The sequence below is a fragment of the Labeo rohita genome, chromosome 1 (genome assembly GCF_022985175.1).
Source record: "Labeo rohita strain BAU-BD-2019 chromosome 1, IGBB_LRoh.1.0, whole genome shotgun sequence".
Taxonomy (NCBI): domain Eukaryota; kingdom Metazoa; phylum Chordata; class Actinopteri; order Cypriniformes; family Cyprinidae; genus Labeo; species Labeo rohita.
Genome location: NC_066869.1, coordinates 25,038,327 through 25,059,654, shown reverse-complemented (window position 1 = coordinate 25,059,654; position 21,328 = coordinate 25,038,327). Strand labels below are relative to the sequence as shown.

Genomic DNA, 21,328 nt, shown 5'->3' with positions numbered 1-21,328 from the left:
TGGCCCTGAAAAACACATCCGTCAACCCCTATCTAGGCAATGTCACATACCTGAACTTTCATCTGCTGTTTACTGTGGTCACGCTACAAAATGTTTTTGCACAACCTATGACTATTTTGACTAGCGCGGCAGAGTCTTACCTGATTGAGTAGAGGACATTTCCATTCTTGAATATTCTTAAAAGCTTGTTGTCAGTGGTGACCTCGTGAAAATGTGCTCCTTTCTCATTGGCGAAGAATAGATCAGGCTTCCAAATGGAGTCTAACATTGAGGGATCCAGGTCCAGAGAGTCATCTGGGTACTCGCTGTAAGCTAACCGAGGGTCGTTCCACTGCTGCCGGAGAAATATGTTCACTCTGTAATCCTAAGAAAAAGAAATACTTAACATCAGTCACGGCAAATAGCACAGGAGATGTACAACAAGCCTCTTTGTCAGTTTTAAATCAGACATAATGGGTATTTTCATGTACAAGCATGCACCGCTGCTGCAGGTTAAATGGAAATGAGTGTCATTACTTAAATGTATGGTACAGTAAAATGCTGTCTGAGATTTTTACATACTCAATGCACTGATGTTTACACTTGTAGTGTTTCATAGCAGTAAACACATTAAATCAGTGGTTAGCGTTATGTTGCTATTTAATGTTTGTTCTGATCAGGAGGGACAAAAATACTAAATGCATATAAAAATATGAAGCAAATCATGCAGTTAGGATGGCAAAATAAACAGGCTTATTAGCAAGCTGGGATAAAATGTTGCCCATATTTATGTATTTATTTATTGCTGATGTTAAATTTAACAGATGGCAATATGGACAGGTTGCGTGATATACTCTCTTCTGAAAACCAAAAGCAAATCTCTTAAGGGCAAAGCAAATATGACCAAGATTGCATTAAATATGGGTGACAAGTTTAAGAATCGCTGCTTTAAATAAATAATGAATGGAGATTTTGTACTGCTACTATAACAAGGTGTGTAATATCATCAGTATGAGGTTGTGATGGGTCATGAACTTTAGCCAACTGTTACTTTGCCAACAGTTATATAAAGTAAAATTGAAATGCTCTTTGTTTAGCAAAGATTATGCCTCAAAAAGGAATCCAATCATTGGGCATGTAGAGACTCAGTCATCAATGAGATCTGTTCTTGCCTGCTGTACACTCCATCATATAAACATATTTCACTTTTTGCTGGAGAGAATTTGCATTGTTTGTTGTGAAACACATGTCAGACAAAAAACAAAAAAAAGGCTATTTCAGGATGTAGTCCTTTGTTGAATATCAGTGTTATTTTAGTGTCACTGATATAGTAGTATAGTTTTTGTTGAATAGTAAATTTAATATTTCGTTTTCATTTTAATTTTAAAAGTTTTGTCATTTTTGTTGTGCATTTTTCTCTTTTTTCTTTTTTTCTCTCAGCTTAAACTAAACAAATATGAGAAATGTTGCCCTGGATGAAATACAATAGTGTAATTTTTTTTAAACGTTTTATTTTATTTGTCAGTTTTAGTTTATGATAATAACCTTGTTGATACATATGTAAATGAATGAGGAACAAGGTCTTTTTTCTCTGTCAGTCTGACGTAGTGACATTACAGACATGCTTTTACATGTCCCTTGAGACACATTTGAGAAACAACAAACATCTTAAATGTAATTTATAGCTCACAGTCCATATTAAATTAAAGTTCTGAGGATAAAATGTAATACTGGTTTATATATGCCATAATTTTTCAGGATATTTGCCTAGAAGCCTGGCAGAATTGCTTGAGTAATGAAGACAAAACCTCAGTGAACCTCAACAATAAGCTTGGAGACAGATTTACGATAATCTGAAACTAATAAATGTTAAAAATGCATCCGAGGAGAAACTGGAATTTCTGCTTTTTCACAACAATAGTTCTTTTGTTCAGACTTTATAAGAAGAAGAATATACTATGTATAGTCAGACTGAATTTGCCTGAAAGCAACGAAGACGAGCAGCCACTAATAATGAATGGAAGGTGACAGCGCGTGGGTGACACAATTTGTTAGGCAGCAAGGCGCATAGAGAACCGGGCGGTTTTCATATCTTATCTGTGTCTTTTTAAAATACTCGAAGAACTTTGTTAGAAGCTCTGTGCATCAGAGTGCATGAGTGGTGGGATAAGTTCTACTTATGTAGTTTCACATGAGAAACTAGTGTAACACAGTTAGTGACTATGCAATATGGATGTGCCCGATGTCAACTAAAATAAGTTTAGTCAACTTGAAATGTTAAGTTGTACTAAATAACAATTTAGATATTTGTGTTTGCTAAACTTAACAGATGGGTAAGTAACCCAGCTGCCTTAAAATTTTAAGTTGATTCAACTCAAATATCTAAGTTGTCACTTAGTATAATTTAACATTTCAAGTTGAATAAACTTTTTTTGAGTTGACTGAACTTAAAATTTTAAGGCAGCCAGGTTACAAATTATTTTAAGTTGACTCAGCAAATTGTTTTTTACAGTGTAGTGGCTCTGTATACTTTCCGAATACAGATTCATACTAGGCAAACCTCAACTTTTTCAGATCCATCACTTGTCAACATCTAAATGCTGAGGACGTGATAAGCAGAAACAAAACAAAACATAAAAAAGTCAAACCATCAGTGTTCTGCTCCACTTCCTAAACATCTAACCATGGTGGTTTGCTGACAGGAACATAGCTGATGCTCACAGATCACTGAATTGTCCAACATCTCAGCTGATGAAGCATGGTTTACTTTCATTATAGATGTCACACCACTGCTTTGTCAATCTCTTGGTTGCTTTGTCATCATCTTAGCGGCTAATTCTGTCCTCTGCATATTTCTGTGCAGTCGGTGCAGAGGAGCTTACAGAACCCGTGCATCGCATCTGCGATTGCTCAACCAACTGCTGGCCTTCAGTGGCTCCATGGCAATCTCCACACATCTGCTGTGTGATTGCCTACTCAAGTGGGACCCACTGGCAGTGAGGAGGAATGTGCGCCCGTGCCAACAAGCTAGCGATTAATCACATCTCCATATGTCTGAGGCTTCTGTAACTGCCAGATAGCCCTGTCAATACATTCACTGCTTTGGTAGTGAGTATAGAAACACTTAACCTGCATGTTGTCAGCATTACCGTTGGCAACTCTAAGCCTGCATGTTGTCAGCATATGCCAAAATGAGCAATGGTGAAAAAATGTGTGCCACCTACAAGTAGAAATCAAGTTGTACAACAGTCCAGACATGCATAACCACTCTTTAATGTGGAGGTGGAACTATAAAATCTATTTTGATTCTGTGTTGATTAAATGGAAAATCACACCATTGTAACTCGACTTTATGAAGCAGACGATAATCTTGAGATTATCGTACTCATCAGTTGGTGTACAGAACTGGGCTGCTCAGATCTTAATATCTCAGTTTTCCAGCACAGGCAGATGTGGCAAAAAGAGGAATCAGTCAGCATGCAAACATGTTCAACAACAACCCCTTTAAGAATCAACTCCAGAGAGGAGATCTTCATAACCTCATAATCGGATGATAGAGGTATAATAGATTGAAGCAGTAAAATCAGGAACAAAAAACAAATTTTCAAAAATTCCCTGGTTTGAAATGTTTGGTAATTGTCACAATTTTTCCTCAGGAGTCATTCCACAAAATCAGTGTCTTTTCTACTTGGAAAAAATGGAAAAATAAAAGAAGTTTATTCAATATTTTTTATAAATGCATGAAATGAGGACACCTTAAAATGACAAGAAATTGTATTGTGTCTTCTCAGGCTATGTAATTTACTATTTTATAACTATTTTATTTTATATCCGTTTTGGTATTTTTGTCAACCCTGTTACCGACACAAGTGTTACTGTACTTACTATAGTTTAATTAGAACTCATACGCCACTGAATGAAATAGACATTAGCTCAATAACATACCAAGGGTGACCTTTAATTTTTTTTTTATTTTACGCAGTCTCTAAAAACAGGGTCAAAGCTAATCAATGTCCTCCCTATTATCCACATCTCAGAACTTATTACTCTAAAAATTAACAGGTTGACAGTAATGGGTCTGACGATTCCAAACTAATTTGCTAATTGCTAGCTAATAGTCAAGTTCACAGAAGCACCTATTGTACATTTGAAAGGATTTTATTTGTAGATACTGATTATATTAAATGTAAGATATTGTTTAAATTTACTTTTTTAAAAATGGTAACAGGATTGCCCGTCAGTAAAGCCTCATAAATCATCAAAAATATAACGTTATAAATGAGTGAGAGAAACATGCTTATGTTTTATATAACATGCTTATATTTTATATTATATATGTCTTGCTAAAGGAAAAATAATAGTGAGGGACAGGCCAAAAACCTTACCCATACCAGCATAAATGCTATTTAAATAATTGTAAATAATATTTAATTGACTTTATGTAATATTGATGAAAGCATACATATTGTTCTGTTTTTAAATTGCACATTTATTTGTTATTATATTAAATCTATATTTGATTATTTCTTGGGACGCAAAAGGCACAGATTTCGTGGAATGACCCTCAGATGTTCCTGTTCTTTGATTTCCTTTCATTTTAGAGAACAGTTTAAGTGGTGTATGAGGAAATATAAACACTTTCATGTTGTCATCAGCTGTCTAGGAACTGTGGCTTGTCCAGAATAATGTTCTGTTAATGCAGTGTCCTTTGTTCCTGGATGTTAGGATTATCCCATGGCCCTAATGCTGAGGGAAGGCGATCTCCAAGGGCCAGATGGTAAGGGCAGGGAATCTAGGAAGGGTTACTATAATCCATATGTGACATATGGGTAAGCATATCTAGAGAGAATTCCTTTGCATGACATTTTACCCTCTTCTTCACCCTTAAACCTAGACAACAAATCTGAGGGATATTGTTTATTACTGAACATTGAAATTCTCCTTACGATATTATGTGTTAAAATGTCTACAGTATATACTGTTTACCAGTAAATTGCAAACATATCCAGATGTTCATACAATTCTTTAAAATATACTTTCTTGATAGACTTTAACAATGTGTTTTTGAGATAATCTGATATTTAAGGGATAGTTGATCCAAAAATGAAAATTACCCCATGATTTACTCACCATCAAGCCATCCTATAGGTGTATATGACTTTCTTCTTTCAGTTTAATACAATCAGTTATATTATAAAATGTCCTGGTGCTTTATAATGGCCGTGAATGGGTGCTGAGATTTTGAAGTCCAATAAAGTGCATCCATCCATTATAAGAAGTTCTCAACACAGATCCGGGGGTTAATAAAAGCCTTCTGAAGTGTTTGTGTAAGAAAAATGTCCATATTTAAAACTTCCTGCATGTTGGTGAAAAACCATTGCATACAAAAGTTTTCATCAGAAGCATGTCCATTACTAAAAAACGAGCATTCAAGTCAATGTCTGTATGAGTTGCCTTTTAAATGTATTTTTGAATAGCTTAATTAATCTGGGGCAAAAAAAAATAGTGTCATGCCAATGAGGCTTATTACATGGAAAAATGTAGCTGTACCCTGGATCACAAAGAACAGTTTGTTGATTTGAGTAAATGACAAGAGGCTTGTATCCTGCTTGAAGGAAGGAATATTTATGATGAGAAGTCCACTCAGAGTGAAGAAAAAGCTTTGGCAAATGCATAGTCTCTTCAGACGTAATTACTTCAGAGTGAGTGTGCCATCTCACAGCGCATTACTTATTCAGAGCAAGCTGAGGGATGAAGGCGACAAGGCACTCTCAGTGTGTGTGTGTGTGTGCGTGTGTGTGTGTGGGATGAGCATTTGCGTTCACAGAATGCAATGTTGGGACACTTGTGTAGATAAGCTAAAAGCACATCTCCTTGTTCCTGTGTGTAGATCTGGCTTGTAATGGGGTGTGATCCCAAATGTGTGTTTGTTTGGCTGTCTGCAGAGTAAGATGTAATCAAACATAAAAAAGAAAAAAAAAAGCGCAACATGCACAGAGTTCCATTGCTAAGCACACCTGGAGCCTATTTCTTTTCAACCATGGTGGCATATAATGGACAAACAAGATCCCTGGAGGGATGAACTGCACAAGTAAGAATAATAACTGCTTTCTGCCTCTCACTTGCTGATTGCCTGGAGGTTTCAAGATATGGCAACCTGAATACAAGGAACCCAGACCCCGCTACATCCGAGTCTGGGATGCTTTCTTCTGCATGAACTCTTGTCTGAACCATTCTCCCATCTCTTCTCCTGATATAATTCATCCCAAGGGTTCTTGTTAACCCACACTGTTGTCTCCAGCTCTTCTTGTAAACCACTGATTTTAAACACTTTTGAGACCTTTTGCAATTTATAATCACAGTAATTTCTACACTCTGACGAATGCTTTCATCATAACCAACAGTACAAATACAATGCCTAGAAGAGATTCATTCAGCTGTGTACAGCATCATTGATAATAAGTTTTGGTGAGTGCAGATTGTAGTCAGTATTGTTTGAATGACAGCACCAGTTATTATAAAGCGAGCGTTTCTTGCTCAATTTCCATGCTGCTAAGAGGGATAGTGTGAAGTTCACTGTTTAGTCACTGGCTTAATTTACTGACGCATATCCGACAATGATCACAGATTTGCATTAGAATGAATCTTTCTGTAAACGTCTGTTTGGGAACTCTTTGAATGGTGACTAGTTTAGCAAAGAATTCACAGCAGAATGCTGTTGAAAATAAACGGCCACTTCCGTCTAATGTTATAGTATCCTTTGAAAGAAATTTTACTTTTAGTTCAGTGATCCTGTTATATTTCCTCTTCATTTCCTTAACGTGCCAGTGAGCAGATAAAAAAGGCATTGATCTGTGTCTGTACATGCAGTCATGTGCTGACATATTCATCTCTATTACATAATAAAAACCTAGAAGTAGAAAACAAGTAGTTTTAGCAGTGTTCAGTGTGTTTTTTTAGCATAATGACTTCTTATATCTTTCCGCGCTGAACGCTGCAGATGCCAGACTATCATATTACTGTTATGAAAAATAATGCTTGGAGAAACATTTCATTTGCAATGCGTCTGCCATTACTTCAGCGGATATTCAATATCATAGCAGCCACAGCATTTTAATGGGAAAAAAAAATGCTATGCTCTCAAGCACTCACAGCTGAGCATTTTCAGCAGTGCGCCTAGCGTTTTCAGCTGGCAAAAAAACACTGGTGGACACGCAGACTAAACCTAACCTAATAGTGTTAACAAATGCAAAAGTGATATACAAACGCATTTGTTGATGCAGCCGTGCTATTTTAATTTTCTTACGCATATTTGAGCTACTTTTGTCGAATTATAGTTTCACGGGGTTTGTACCAGAGCTCTTCATCATACAAGTGCAGCGCTGTATCGTGTGAGGTACCAAGCAAATCTACTGAATTAGAAAACTCATGCATATGAAGCAGTATATGTGACGACAATGGTCAAACGTATCAGTTTTCCAATCGTGCAGAATGTTACATTTTCTTTAAGTCATAACATAATATTAGCAACATAATAGCAGGTTTGCACCCCCAGTGACTTTCAGCCAGTGGACACTTCCTAACAGTGTCCTACAGTCTTACAGTCCGAATTTAGATATAATACAACATGCACACAAACAGAACCGTTCCCTCCATACAAACACACACTTTTGAGTGTGTGCTATACTGCTCTATTAAGTCTGAACTGTGAATTTTAATGACAGACTATTAGTGCATTAATTACACCCTGTGGAAACAATCAACGCAGTGCTAATATAATTGCCATGATTTGTATTGGGTAAACACTGCCATGGGGCATTTATGCATGAAAACGCACAAAATATCACCCAGATTGGGAATACATACCATAGTTGTCTCTGCAATGGAGCCGAAACTGTTAATGAATATGTTGCATGTTACATTCACTGGTGGACCTGTGGAAGAAGAGCAAAATTAGTCTCCACAAACATACTTTCTATTAGACTTGTTGGGTAATCATTATGTATGTGTGAATACATATAAACTATTTAATACTTTTAATGCTTTTGTTTTTCATTTTCTTATTAAATAATTGAATCCATTATTCCATCTCATTTGCATATTCATGTAAAATTGTTAATTCTAGACCAAAAACAATAATAAAACATTTAAAGGGATAGTTCATGCAAAAATGAAAATTCTGTCATTAATGAGTCACCCTTATGTTGTTCCAAACCTGTAAGACCTTCATTCATCTTCTGAACACAAATTAAGATATTTTTGATGAAATCCAAGAATTTTCTGACCTGCAATGTAACTGAATGGATTTCATCAAAAATATCTTAATTTGTGTTTAGAAGATGAACGAAGGTCTTATAGGTTTGGAGCGACGTGAGGGTGAGTAATTTTGGGGTGGAAATTAAGTCATGAGCAAGACTAAAAAAGACATAGTAACACTGCACGGCCTCCTAAGGATTCAGTAATGGAAGGAGGAAAAGGGAAAATTTGGGTGATTTGATCTGCTTTCTCTTTCTTTCTTTTCTTATTTCTTTTTACTTACAATATCGATGTCTACAATGAACTTCAAACATAAATCAGTGCTAAATTATACATCTGTTTGTAACATGCCTAAGCCAGATTCCTCTTATTCAGAATTGCCCCATTTTTTGTAGCTTTTTGAACTCCCTTTACTTGACATTTATGAATTACTAGCTTCTGTAAATTAGCTTCCGAGGGGAAGTCCTTTGCCAGCTTAATAATTTAAGAAAGCTCAGGCTGATTTATAGTTTGAGATGGTTTGGGTTCAGGGCCATTCTGTAACAGCATAATGAATGAATGTTTTCAGGGTCATAGCAGAAATGTCTAGAGGCAGCTGGAACCAGGAGATGTGCAGTGTTATTACATAATCATTTCATAGCATGAAACAAAATATAGAGTCACATTTGCATTAGCTTTGTACCAAATAATATATGAATCTCATAGACGCCAATGATCACTGTAACTAACGGTTTTACAGACATCAAATTAAAAACAAGAAGTGGTGGCTAATAACCATTAAAGACAACACAATATATTCCTTATGTAAGGAGAAAGGGCTTGTTTGTTCTACCTTTAAAGTTGGGCCTAATTCTGGCATCATAACCTGAGGTTCTTCCCATGAGCTTGTCAAGGAAGTCAGAGGGTGATGATGCTGTTCCTCCCGGAGGGCTTTCTGGTTTTTTTGATGCTACCAAACTGAGAAATAAAAAGAGAGAGACAAAAAGGGGGCAGATTTTAGCAAATCGGCAACGACAGTCACCAAGGCTACAAATGTAAGAGGCTGTAATAGTGTCATCTGACATCAAATATTCAGGTTTTCCATTTTGAGCATTAGACAAAGCTGTATAATAAGCAGCTTTTATTCACTCCAAGATATTAAGGATAAGAATGGAGTTGCATTTCGCTCTATACATTCAGATTTGAAACTGATTTATTGAATTGCATTAATGCTACCACTATAATACCCAGCTTAAGAGACAGAGATATTATAAAAGAAGTGCATTACATAACAATATCATGTAGCATAATTTCATTTTGAAATGTTATATGTTATATACTTCTCCTTACTGACATATTCCAAAGATCACTTGGCTAATATGCAACATAAGCAGTTGGTGTGCAGATAATGCTGTTGAACTCCATAGAGGAAACTTCATATTGTGATATACAAAGGAAAACTGTGCTGCCATATTTCCTTTTAGCAATGAGTGAAAGACAATAATTTTGTCAGGCATTATTTTACTTGATAAGGAGTAAAAGGAAGTTCTGTTGGCAGCAGTTGATAAGGCATAATTTATGTCTTGATTATTACCCCAGTGTTGAGAGGTTCTATTCTTTGTGCTTGGTGCTTACGTGTTGGATTTTTGCAGTTGCACCCCTGAGTTACTCAGAGAGAAGTTCACATTAGGTATGCAGTGATAGTCCATGGTCAGGTCTAAGGAAACTACAGTACCTACAAATGCTTGCCAGTGAATCTCATTTTGAGGAGGCTGTGGGAAGGACACCTCATTGATCTGTTTGGTTTAATGAAAACACAAGGCATATTTTCAGGAATTTGTGGACATGACATTTCATTGATTTTTTTTTTTTTGGTCTTAATCAGTAGTGAGATACTTACAGAGGAGGGGGAAAGCTGTGAGGAACATCAAAGATTTCACTCCAGAATAAAAATTTCTTGATAATGTACATACCCCCGTGCCATTTCTTTATTCAGTCGAAAAGAAAGGTTCTTGTGGAAAACATTCAAGGATTTTCCCCATATAGTGGACTTCAATGGGAATCATTGGGTTAAAGGTCCAAATTTCAGTTTCAATGCAGCTTCAAAGGGCTCTACGTGATCCCAGCTAAGGAATAAGGGAATATGTGGCAAAACAAATGGGCATTTTCTAAAAACATGCAAAGACTAAGTCAAACTCCCTTTGCAAAAAAAGGTAAAACAATGATGTTAGGCGATTTTGAAGTTGAGAAAATGAGGTATCTTTTCGTAGATGCACATTGCAGAGCTAGAGCAAGACAAGCATTTGTGGTTAAATAGTATTATTTTTTATTTTTTTATTATTATTTTTTTTTTAGAAAATGACAGATAATTTCACTACATAAGACCCTTTGAAGATGCAATGAAACTGTAATTAGGGCCTTCTACCTGTTGTTCTCCATTGAAGTCCACTATATCGAGAAAAATACTTCTTCTAATGTTTTGTTTTCATACTTTTATGTATTTTGAAAGAGTTAAAGTACACATCTACCCACTGTAGTGGACACAGTACATCTAAGGTTGCAAGGTAAGCAAAGAATAGCACAGAGTGCTAAAAGAACATGACAATGACAACAATCTGTTGTGTAATTTTTTTCTAAATGTTAAACGTATTTTGTTTCTTGTTTGTTGCAAAGCAGTGACCCATATTCATTCCACTCCCTCAACTCTTTCCTGTCCACTGTATGTCTAGTCAGTTCTACTGGGATAATTATCCAGGATAATTTGTTATTCATGCAAACCCCTTTGACACAATCATTATCAATTATCATACGGAAATGAGGACGATGACAATCTGAAACATATTCTGCACAAAGTGTGCAGAAGTCTTGAATTAAATGAGGAAAATCAATAATAACCTGTGAATGCATAATTGTAAAGTAGTGTAATTTAGAATACAGCAATGTTAAAAAATAAAATGGCATCTGGTTAGAATATTAACTGAGAAATCCACTTCCAAAACAAAGATTCACATATAATGCAGTTGCAAACGATCCCAGCCGAGAAAGAAGGGTCTTATCTAGTGAAACGATCGATTATTTTCATAAAAATAATACAATTTATATACTTTTTATTGTCAAACACTCACTCTGGCTGAACAGTTTTTTCTGGTTCGTGGCAGTTAGGGTGGCAGTTCCCATCTCATGTTCTTCCTCAACTTCAAAATCATCCTATATTGCTGTTTTACCATTTTTGTTAAGGGTCTTGATATTATGTTCACTTTGCAAAGACTGTGTCAGTACTACTGCAGTGATGTAGGGTGATTTTGAAATGATTTTTGAAGTTGAGGGAGAAAATACGATTGGAGTTTTTTGACATACCCTGACTATCTTGAGTCAGAATACACAGAGTTCAGGGAGAGCAAGACAAGAGGAGCGTTTGAGATTAAAAAGTATTTAAATTGTATTTTATAAAATGACCAATTGTTTCACTAGATAAGCCCTTTGTTCCTCGGCTGGACTTGTTTACAACCGCATTTGGGATCGTTTAAAGCCTCATTTAAACTGCATTTTGGAAGTTGGAAGTTAAAATGTTTTCCTCAAAAAACATAATTTCTTTACGACTGAAGAGAGAAAGACATGAACATCTTTGGATGACAAGGCGGTGAGTAAATTATATGTGAATCTTTTTGAAAGTGGACTTTAATCACAAAATTCATTGTGGTAAAATAAATGTTAAAAATCTTAGTGAAATACAGTTACAAAAATATAATTTCAAATATTCACTCTAAAAAATGCTGGGTTAAATACAACCCAGTGCTGGGAGAAATATGGATAAAACTAGCGAATAGGTTGTTTTGACCCAGCGGTTAGGTTAAATGTTTAACCCTACCTTCTGGGTAGTTTTATTTAACTCCACTATTGCTTAAAATTACTATATGGGTGGGTTAAAATGAACCCAAAAATAGGTTGTAAATTATAAATCACACACATAATTACTAAATACATCAGCAATAATCAAAAGGTGAATATTAATTAATAACAATTTAAAAAATGTTTATATAATTATTCATTTAGCTTAGTAATAAATGTTCATTTATTGAACTTAGTAATAAATGTTAATTTACAACCTATTTGGGTTTATTTTAAGCAAGAAAATAGTAAGCAATAGTTGAGTTAAATAAAACTACCCAGAAGGTTGGGTCAAACCAACCCAGTTGCTGGGTTTGTCCATATTTCACTCAGTGCTGGGTTGTTATTAACCCAGCATTTTTTAGAGTGTCATTGTTAATGAAAGTGTATAAATAAATTTTTAAAAACTAATTTTAAAAATTAATAGAACACATACAACATTTATGCATGTATTCATCTGCTGTACTTCTGTTCAGTGTGTGGGTGTTAACATAATATCAGTGCAGTGAACTGAGTGTGAACCATGATCTGGCTTTATACAGTCTAATCTGTGACATATCAGCCAGTTGTGTATCAAGTGATGTGACAAGATTGCATCAACAGAAATGTTTCTTTCTGGCTACTGAAGCTCTCATTAAGTTTCTGATGAACATAGGTCAGAGGTCAGGCAGTAAGATTAGGATTAAAAGCATGTGACACGAAATTACTGACATTCGCTGCTCCGTCCCACAAAATCATCTTGTGAGACGAGCACACAAAAACACTCCCATATCTACACACATTCACAACTCTGAGGCTGCTTTGCTCAGCACGGATCAGCTTTGCTCACCACTGTTGACACTGACATTCCTCTGAGCGCTCTGTTGCCAGTTATTCTTCGCCGGTTTCCTCTTTCTCATTTTTCTATGGCTTTGAGTTCTGTTGTTTTTGTTTCAAAGCTCTGAGACTTAGCAAAACTAGATCACTTTAGAACAAAGCATAAGTGAATGAAACTTGAGGGGGCTCTAGTGTTTGTTTGGCTGGAGCAGCATAGAGGATGGTTTACTTTCTACATTTATTTCAAAGCCAGTTGCAGAGAATAATCATAGTCTGAAGTCAAGCAAGACCACCCTTGACATCTTTTCACATCTGGGGTCAATATACTGGATTTGCACTGCATTAAAAATGGATTTTCATTCCATCTAAAACCTTAATAATGTAGTTTGTTTACTTGTCTGATCCTCAGTAGAGAAGTTAATTATAAAAAGGCATGAGTGGAAAGCCTGTAACACTTCAGCAAAGTTGTGGGTTATATTCGAAACTAAAGGCCATGACACACCAAGCTGGGGATGAGTATCCCCAACATGTAGCCAAATATTTGATATTCTTGATGCTGCTTTGCATTGCAATGCATTACTCACTGCTTTGTTTGGTTTTAGGATGAGAAAAATTTACATTTTAGGGTGGTCTGCCTCAGTGGTCTAACAGTGCACATCAGTGTCAAAATAACAAATCAAAGAAGACGAGCTTATTGTTGACAGAAGCTGAACATGAACTCCAGCACAACGCTTACGTTTTAACACTGACATAGTGCAAGATATGATGCCAGTAGCTAAATGTTTAATATACATCTGTTTTATGTTAGAAATGTTAAACGAACAAACTAATGTCCATTCAATTCTTTTTTTCTTTTTTTTTTGTCAAATTTCTGTTTGAATTGAACAAATAGGCTTTCATTTTTTCATTGATTCATGTTATGTGACAAAACAAGACATTTTTGACATATTAGTCATACAATTGTGAATGTTTGAGTGCATATTATGCTATTTACTGTAAGCTATTTACACAAACTCTGCCTACCAACAAGTGGTAATGTTAGAGAACATTGCAAAAAACTGCTGTTAAACATGAGCTCCAGTGGCATTGGTAGTAAAGTGCATTGCATTTAGATTTTTATACAAATGATCCGAGCCCGTTCTTCCTTTCGCATCACATATAACATTGAAAAGGCATTTATTTTCAATAAAAATGAAGGAAATAATCAAAAAGTGAAAAATAATGCACCTCATGGGTGTTTATTGATTAGGGTTAGGAGTAGGTGTAGGGAAGGGTAGGTGTATTGTCCCAAAATGGCATCAATTTAATCATTTTAATAAAACCTAAAAAAAAAAAAAAAAATAGTGTGCTATTGAAGTGTCTGTGCAGTGAGTGGAAGCTGAATAGTAGCATGTTTACCTTATGACAGATGGAAGCGCTCTTATACTCTTGTCATTTTTGGTCATACAGATAAAAGTAATACATCTTTTGAAGCTGTAAAGACTCTATGTTTATTTGTGTGCACTCACAATAACAACAAAACATTGCGCTTTTGTAAAATAATGAAAGCAGTTAGGATGTGCTTTCTGCCGTCTCAGTCTCTGTGAACTGTGAGAACATTCTACATTCAAAAGAACCAATTTAAATGGCTTATTAGTCGGTTATTAGGCTATGTAGGCAATTACAGGCTCATTATTATGCTTTAAATGGTTTACTAATAAACATGCTATTAGTCGACTAATTGCATAAAATGAATGACTACTAGTTGACCAAAAAAAAAAAAAACTAGTCAAGCGCATCTCTACTTGTACTTTTTCCCTTTAAATTCCTTTAAAACCTGTAATTATTTAAATCTTCTAAATAAAATAGACAGGTTTTTGGCCAACTGACATTGTTGAATCGAATCAACATCGCCATCAGAGATCATTGTGGCTTTTCAGTTTAGCAAACCAGTGCTTGAAAAGAAAAGCTAGAATGATGAAAGTTAGCAAACGACAAAGCGAAAGAGGGCTCTTCTAATTGTACGTCTTTTATTTTTATCTGAGAATTACAATAAGCAGACATTTTTGTCTGGAATGAAGAATATCAAGACTAACTGAACAACATGATTCATATTTACAATGGAAAGTAAGCACTGCTTGTTTGTGGTTTGTATATCCACATTCCTGGTTTTCCCTTTTTAAATGGAAAATACAGATTACTGCCACCTGCTAGTATGGAAAGTTATTTCCGCTCATGCAGCTGCAGAACCTCCATGCTAGTTGGTGTCTTTGCGGTGTGTTCAAGTACAAATTTTTGGCCCAGATACAGGCAACAACACAGTCAGTATTCATTGGCAACTAGTTCTTTAAAATCAGTGTTGGCCTTAACCAACACTGATGTTGCTTCTGAAACTGACAGAAAATTCTGCAACTGTGTAAAAGCCTCTGGCTATGAGAATTGTGTCTCAGCAGTGGGCCTTCCCTGACTATGCAGAATTGTGAAGTCAAGAGTGCACATTCCACCTTTGCTCCCTGGAGCAGTAGGTAAACTGCAAACCTCCAATTACCAAGCTCCTTCTCAGCAGAAAGAACCAAGCTTCTAAGCAACATCTATCTCTCTCTCACTCTCTCAGCCTGAAACCCTGGTCTAGGCAGAAACATCCCTACCAGAGAAAGCCATCAGCCATGGATTTGCTCTTGCAACCCCTGGAAGGAGTCACCTCTGGGTCCAAATGTCTAACTGGTTTCCAGCAGGCCTAGATATATTGTCCTTGACACTTCCCATTCCCTCCCACCAATACCAACCGAGGCCTTAAGACAGTTACCATGGAAACCACAGGCCAATGAAGCATCAATGGTGGTCAACAGAGCGAGGCAGTCACAGAGGATGCTCATGTTGGAACCGATCGAAGGGGATTGAGGAGATGGCGTGAATGTGCATGAGTGGAGGCAGAAGAGAGAATACCGACATCCGTAGATTGCATTCTACCTCAGTGCACTGACAAATCAGTGACAGAAATAACATATGGTTAAAGTTAACTAACAGTTCACACACAGGCCGTCTCTGTCACACACACCTACACACACAACCTGTCTCTGTGGTGTCTTTTGTTGTGTAAAGTTAAGATCAATGTGATTAAACTAGTTCAAAGAAATGATTGGTTTTTCAGCAATGTGAGGTCATCTTTAGACAGTTTAAAAAAAAAAAAAAATATATATATATATATATATATATAATGTATGTGTATGTATGTATGTATGTACGTATATATATATATATATGAGATACAGTAAATACTTGTTAATTGATTAACTAAGTTACGTTATACCGTGTGTGGTGAAAAAATTTAAATAGTTTATCATTACATTATATGTGACCCTGGACCACAAAACCAGTCTTAAGTCGCTGGGGTATATTTGTAGCAATAGCCAAAAATACATTGTATGGGTCAAAATTATTGATTTTTCTTTTATGGCAAAAATCATTAGGAAATTAAGTAAAGATCATGTTCCATAAAGATATTTTGTAAAATTCCTACTGTAAATGTATGAAAACTTAATTTTCGATTAGTCATATACATTGTTAAGAACATTACTTGAAGAACTTTAAAGGCAGTTTTCTCAATATTTAGATTTTTTTTGCACCCTCAGATTCCTGATTTTTAAATAGTTGTATTTCGACCAAATATTGTCCTATCCTAACAAACCATACATCAACGGAAAGCTTATTTATTCAGCTTTCATATGATTTATAAATCTCAATTTAGAAAAAATGAGCCTTATGACTGGTTTTGTGATCCAGGGTCACATATGTAATTTTACCATAAAATACTGTCAGATTTATGGATTTTGTAAGCAAACACTTATATATCCATATAATATCCATATAATTCAAAGTAAAAAATAATAAAAGGACATTCCTAATTTATCGCATTAGTTTTGCTTCTTGTTTTTATCAGTTGTGGGCAATAGGGTGTGGGTTTTTTTTTTTTTTCTGTTATTTAGCTCATGTTTATTGCATTATTTTTTGTTGTATATTACTCTGATGCAATTTTGTCTTTGTGTGGAAGGCTGATTTTGGTACTTTTAAATTTCTGATTTAAAAAAAAGAAAAACGTGTCGTTATTGCATGGCCTATTGGTGCCTGTTTAGGGACCAAGCATCGAAGGTGCTTGGACACCTATTGTATTCGATTAGTTTTATTATTCTTCCTCCTCCTCCTTCCATTCTGGAAGTCTATGGCATCCCATAGAACCACTTACGGGAATAGACAGGTGGAGGATTGTCTCAATATTAACCACAGCAAATTTGGAGTCTTTAACTCAAACTCTCTAGCGCCACCAACAGGCCAAATTTGCACTCATGTTTCTGCTAATAACGTTCGAACTGTAAGGTTAAAAAGCAAATTTCTGTTTTCCTCTGATTCCTTGGCTCATGCCGAGTTGAATGCATACTGAATTTTTAATTTCTACAGTTAAAGATTTTTTGCAATTTCGAATTTTGTCAGATTTTCACCCAAATTGTCTCAGATCATTTTCAGACATTGCTGGTAAAAAGTTATCAAAAGCTTTGTTATATACCAAACCATTTTCGTAAAGCATGTTAATAAATTTGACGAAGTTTGAGCAAAAATGGGCATGAGGCTATATCTTCGCAACACTATAGCGGACTCAGACCAAACTTGGTACATGTTATACCAAGCATTATCTGAGGGCACATAAGTAGTTTCGGCACAGTGCCACCTACTGGTCAAAAGATTTAAGATTTTGACATTTTTGTTTATATTTTCCAAACAGCCTGACCAAAAATCATAAATCTCATTAGATTTTTAGCGTTTTTTGAGCACTGACCATTTGAATTTTTGAGTAAAATGCTGTATCATTTAAACTTTTTAACGGTTTGGTATGAATCTTATAGAATCGCTTGTGAGAAAGTTATGAAATTTCGCACACAGATAGAGGACAGTCTAATATTAACCACAGAATCACAGAATCAGTCACAGGTTTGGGCCGTTACATTTGGAACGGCATACTGAATCGGGGTCTCCGACTCTGCTTTTGGAGAGCTACTATACTGCAGAGTTCAGCTTCAACCCTAATCAAACACACCTGAACCAGCTAATCAAGGTGTTCAGGGGTACTTAATTTCAGACAGGTGTGTTGAAGCAGTGATGGAACTTAAGTATGCAGGAAGGTAGCTCTCCAGGAGCAGGGCTAGAGAACCCATGCCTTTACTGAGAAATTAAAGACAGCTCCTTAGTTCTTTATTTTGCTTCTTGTGTTTGGCCCCTTAACTGCTGCTTGCAGCTATATTTTATAACTTATGTTATGTATATTCAAGTAAATTATATAATATTGATATACCAGTTTACCACTTAACCTGCAAAGATTGCTGGTGGCCCCAGATTTTCGGCCATTGCAACTAACATTTTTATTTTATTTTACTATGTTATCAGACATTTAATAGAATATATTTTTTAGTGTAAATTTGACTTAGACCCAATGGCTAATCTATCATAGTCATTTCAGAATATGACAGACTTTTGAAATAATAGTTAAAAAAAGATTAAAAAAAAAAAAAGGATAAAAGAGGTTCAGAATGACAGATAAGTTGAGAGAAGGACAGAGCAGTACTTCAGACGGATTGGGAGAAGGGGACTGCACTGGATATTTGAAGAGAGGGAAAGAGTGAAAGAGACAGATTGAAGGAGCGTGTCAGTGACAGATAGAAACAGAATGGCTATGACAATTAACTGAAAACGTCCGCTCACAGTCCAGTCATTATAAAAGAAGAGTTATAGCTTCACCTTTACAGTGTGACAGCTCTGACTTAATCAAAAGCACTTACAATTCACACACGGTTCACTTCACAGTCAGTCCCAGGAAAGAATAAATGCCAGCAGACACCCTATGCTCAAATTCACATGCAACATTTAACCACATAGACTGGATCTGAAATATGTCAGTTGCTTATTGATAATCTCTTTAATACTTAAATATTGTTCAGTTACACAGATTACTGCAGAATGATGAAATTGGTTTGATTTGCCACACACATTTATCATAGTTGGCACTATGCTTATTTACTGGCACAACACATGCATCAGCATTAGTACCTTCTAATACTTGAATATTAATTATAGACAAATACATTTAAACAGTATATGTGCCTAATTATGTACTGTAGATGTACAGTACCATTTAGAAGTTTTATTTTTTTATTTGTATAACAATCTCATGCTCACCAAGGCTGCATTCGTTTGATCAAAAATACAGTAAAAACATTGAAAACTATCCCACAATTTGCAGCATATCTTCCATCTCATAATGCCTAGCCAGTCTGTGAAATGCATTCAGTTAGTACGAGGAGAGTATAGCTGCAGTTTTGTTGTCACCCCCTGTAGGCTTCAGTCTCATTGGGTTGTCATTGCTGTGGGACAAACAACCCACTTCCCCCCACCCCTCGTCTGCTTCCCTTAACGTGAATCCACAGCTAAACTGCTGGATCGGTGTGACCTGTCCTGTCAGCATGGTGTTCGCTGTGTTGTCTTGCTCTGCTAATGCGAAAAGGCTGGACACAATTTGGCTCCTTTGTTTTCTAGTGGTTCACCTTCTCTGAATGTTGTCCACTGTCATTTTAGTGTTGTGTACTGTGTGAGATGCTGATAGAACTCGTGTTGTTCAGCTCATGGGCATAGACTGGCCATCAGCCTGAGGTGTGCTGGACTAGTTATTGTGTCTTTTCTTATTAAGGTGTTAGTTAGTTTTTAATGTCAATGAGTAATGGAGTTAATATGTACAGGAATTTGTTGCCACCCTGTCCCACACAATTTCAATCTGTAATTGTAAGCTTTGGTTTGTCATTTAGCGTTATTGGACAAGTATTACTGTGACAGCTGCTTTTCAGCTCTGTTAAAATCCAGTGGCATCAGCCAGCTAACTCATGATGCCACTGACTGATTCCAAACCACAGAGTCAGAAGAGTACAAAATTATCAACTAATAATAACAACATTTATAAATAAGTTTTTTTAAAAAAATTTCTCTGATTTTTCTGACCTGTATGGAAGCTTGAATTAAAAGTAAAAAAAGGTAATTGCTACTTTTCATCTCACAATTCTGACTTTTTTCTCAGAATTGTGAGATATAAACTCGCAATTGCGAGTAGTAAAGTCAGAACTGCAAAATATAAACCGCCAGTTCTGACCTTTTTTCTTTGAATTGCATGACATAAAAGTGCAATTGTGAGTTATAAGTCAGAATTGCATTAAAAATCAGAATTGTGAGATATAAACGCTCACTGCGAGTAATAAAGTCAGATTTGTGATAGTCAGAATTGCGATATAAATATTGCAAATATAAACTCACAATTCTGACTTTTTTTCTCAGTATTGTGTGATAAAATAAAATTGCGGGTTATAAAGTCAGAATTGTGAGAGATAAACTTTGGTGACCTTTTTTCTCAGAATTATGAGTTTTATATTTCGCAATTCTGACTTTGATTTTTTTTTTTTTTTTTATATATTCCAATTCTGAGAAAAAGTCATTGCATAAAATTGCGAGTTTATATCTTGCAATTCTGGTCTTATAACTTGCAATTGTGAGTTTATATCTCACAATTCTGAGGGAAAAAGTAACAATTGGGAGGTGTGAACTCTCAATTGCAAGAAAAAGGTCAGAATTACCTTTTTTTTTTTTTTAATATATAAACGCAAATGGGTTTCCATAGATCTGGGAAAGCTTTTCAAAAGTTTTATCCAAAGAAATGCAAACAGCCATATTATTAGTATTGTAATTTTACTATTGTTCTGGAAAATTATTATTTTCATTATTAGTAGTAGTATTACACACTCATAGTGTATAGAACAATAGTATGAATATATATCTTTACTGGTCTGTTTTATTTTTTATCATTTAAATAATGGTGGTTGTTGTTGTTATTAACAGGCTCCCTTTCCTTTTGTCCTTAGCTGATCAGAAATAAATAAATAAATAAAATAAACTTTTATTTTGGCAGCTATTTGCAAGTGAGTATGAGGCCAGATGCACACACTATAAATGAACAAGATGTGTGAGTTTTTTTTTTTTTTCCTCCCTACAGAACACAAGACAAAAAGGCTTTTCATTTCTGTCTGCAGTCCATGCCAGTACTTTAAATACAAATCTTCACATTCCATTTTTAGGGCAATGAAAAAAAAAAAAAAAAGAAGTACATTCTCAAAGCATGTTTAGATACTCACTGCCAGTGTCACTGATAGTGATGATGGAGGATTAATTCCCAAGTACCCATTATCTTTTGTGTTGTGTATCATCCCAGTGATTTAACTATGAATTGCACTGTTGTGTATATATTGTATTGATTTTCTGATGGCTCCTGCTAGGAATACTGTCATTGTGAATAACTGAAAAGCTTTGTCCATCCTGTATCAAATTACTGATTTTTTTTTTTTTT

General features: G+C 35.5%; 1 protein-coding gene across 2 annotated transcripts in view; it reads right to left on the bottom strand.

Moving 5' to 3' along the window:
* glra3 (glycine receptor, alpha 3) overlaps positions 1-21,328 on the bottom strand; it is a 60,433-nt gene that overhangs the window by 20,833 nt on the left and 18,272 nt on the right. For both annotated transcript variants that reach the window (XM_051106097.1, XM_051106106.1), the window contains exons 2-4: positions 9,068-9,192; positions 7,846-7,913; positions 141-364 (exon numbers count right to left, since the gene is read on the bottom strand). In XM_051106097.1, the coding sequence (XP_050962054.1) occupies positions 141-364; positions 7,846-7,913; positions 9,068-9,192 (417 nt within the window). The remainder of the gene's footprint in view (positions 1-140; positions 365-7,845; positions 7,914-9,067; positions 9,193-21,328) is intronic.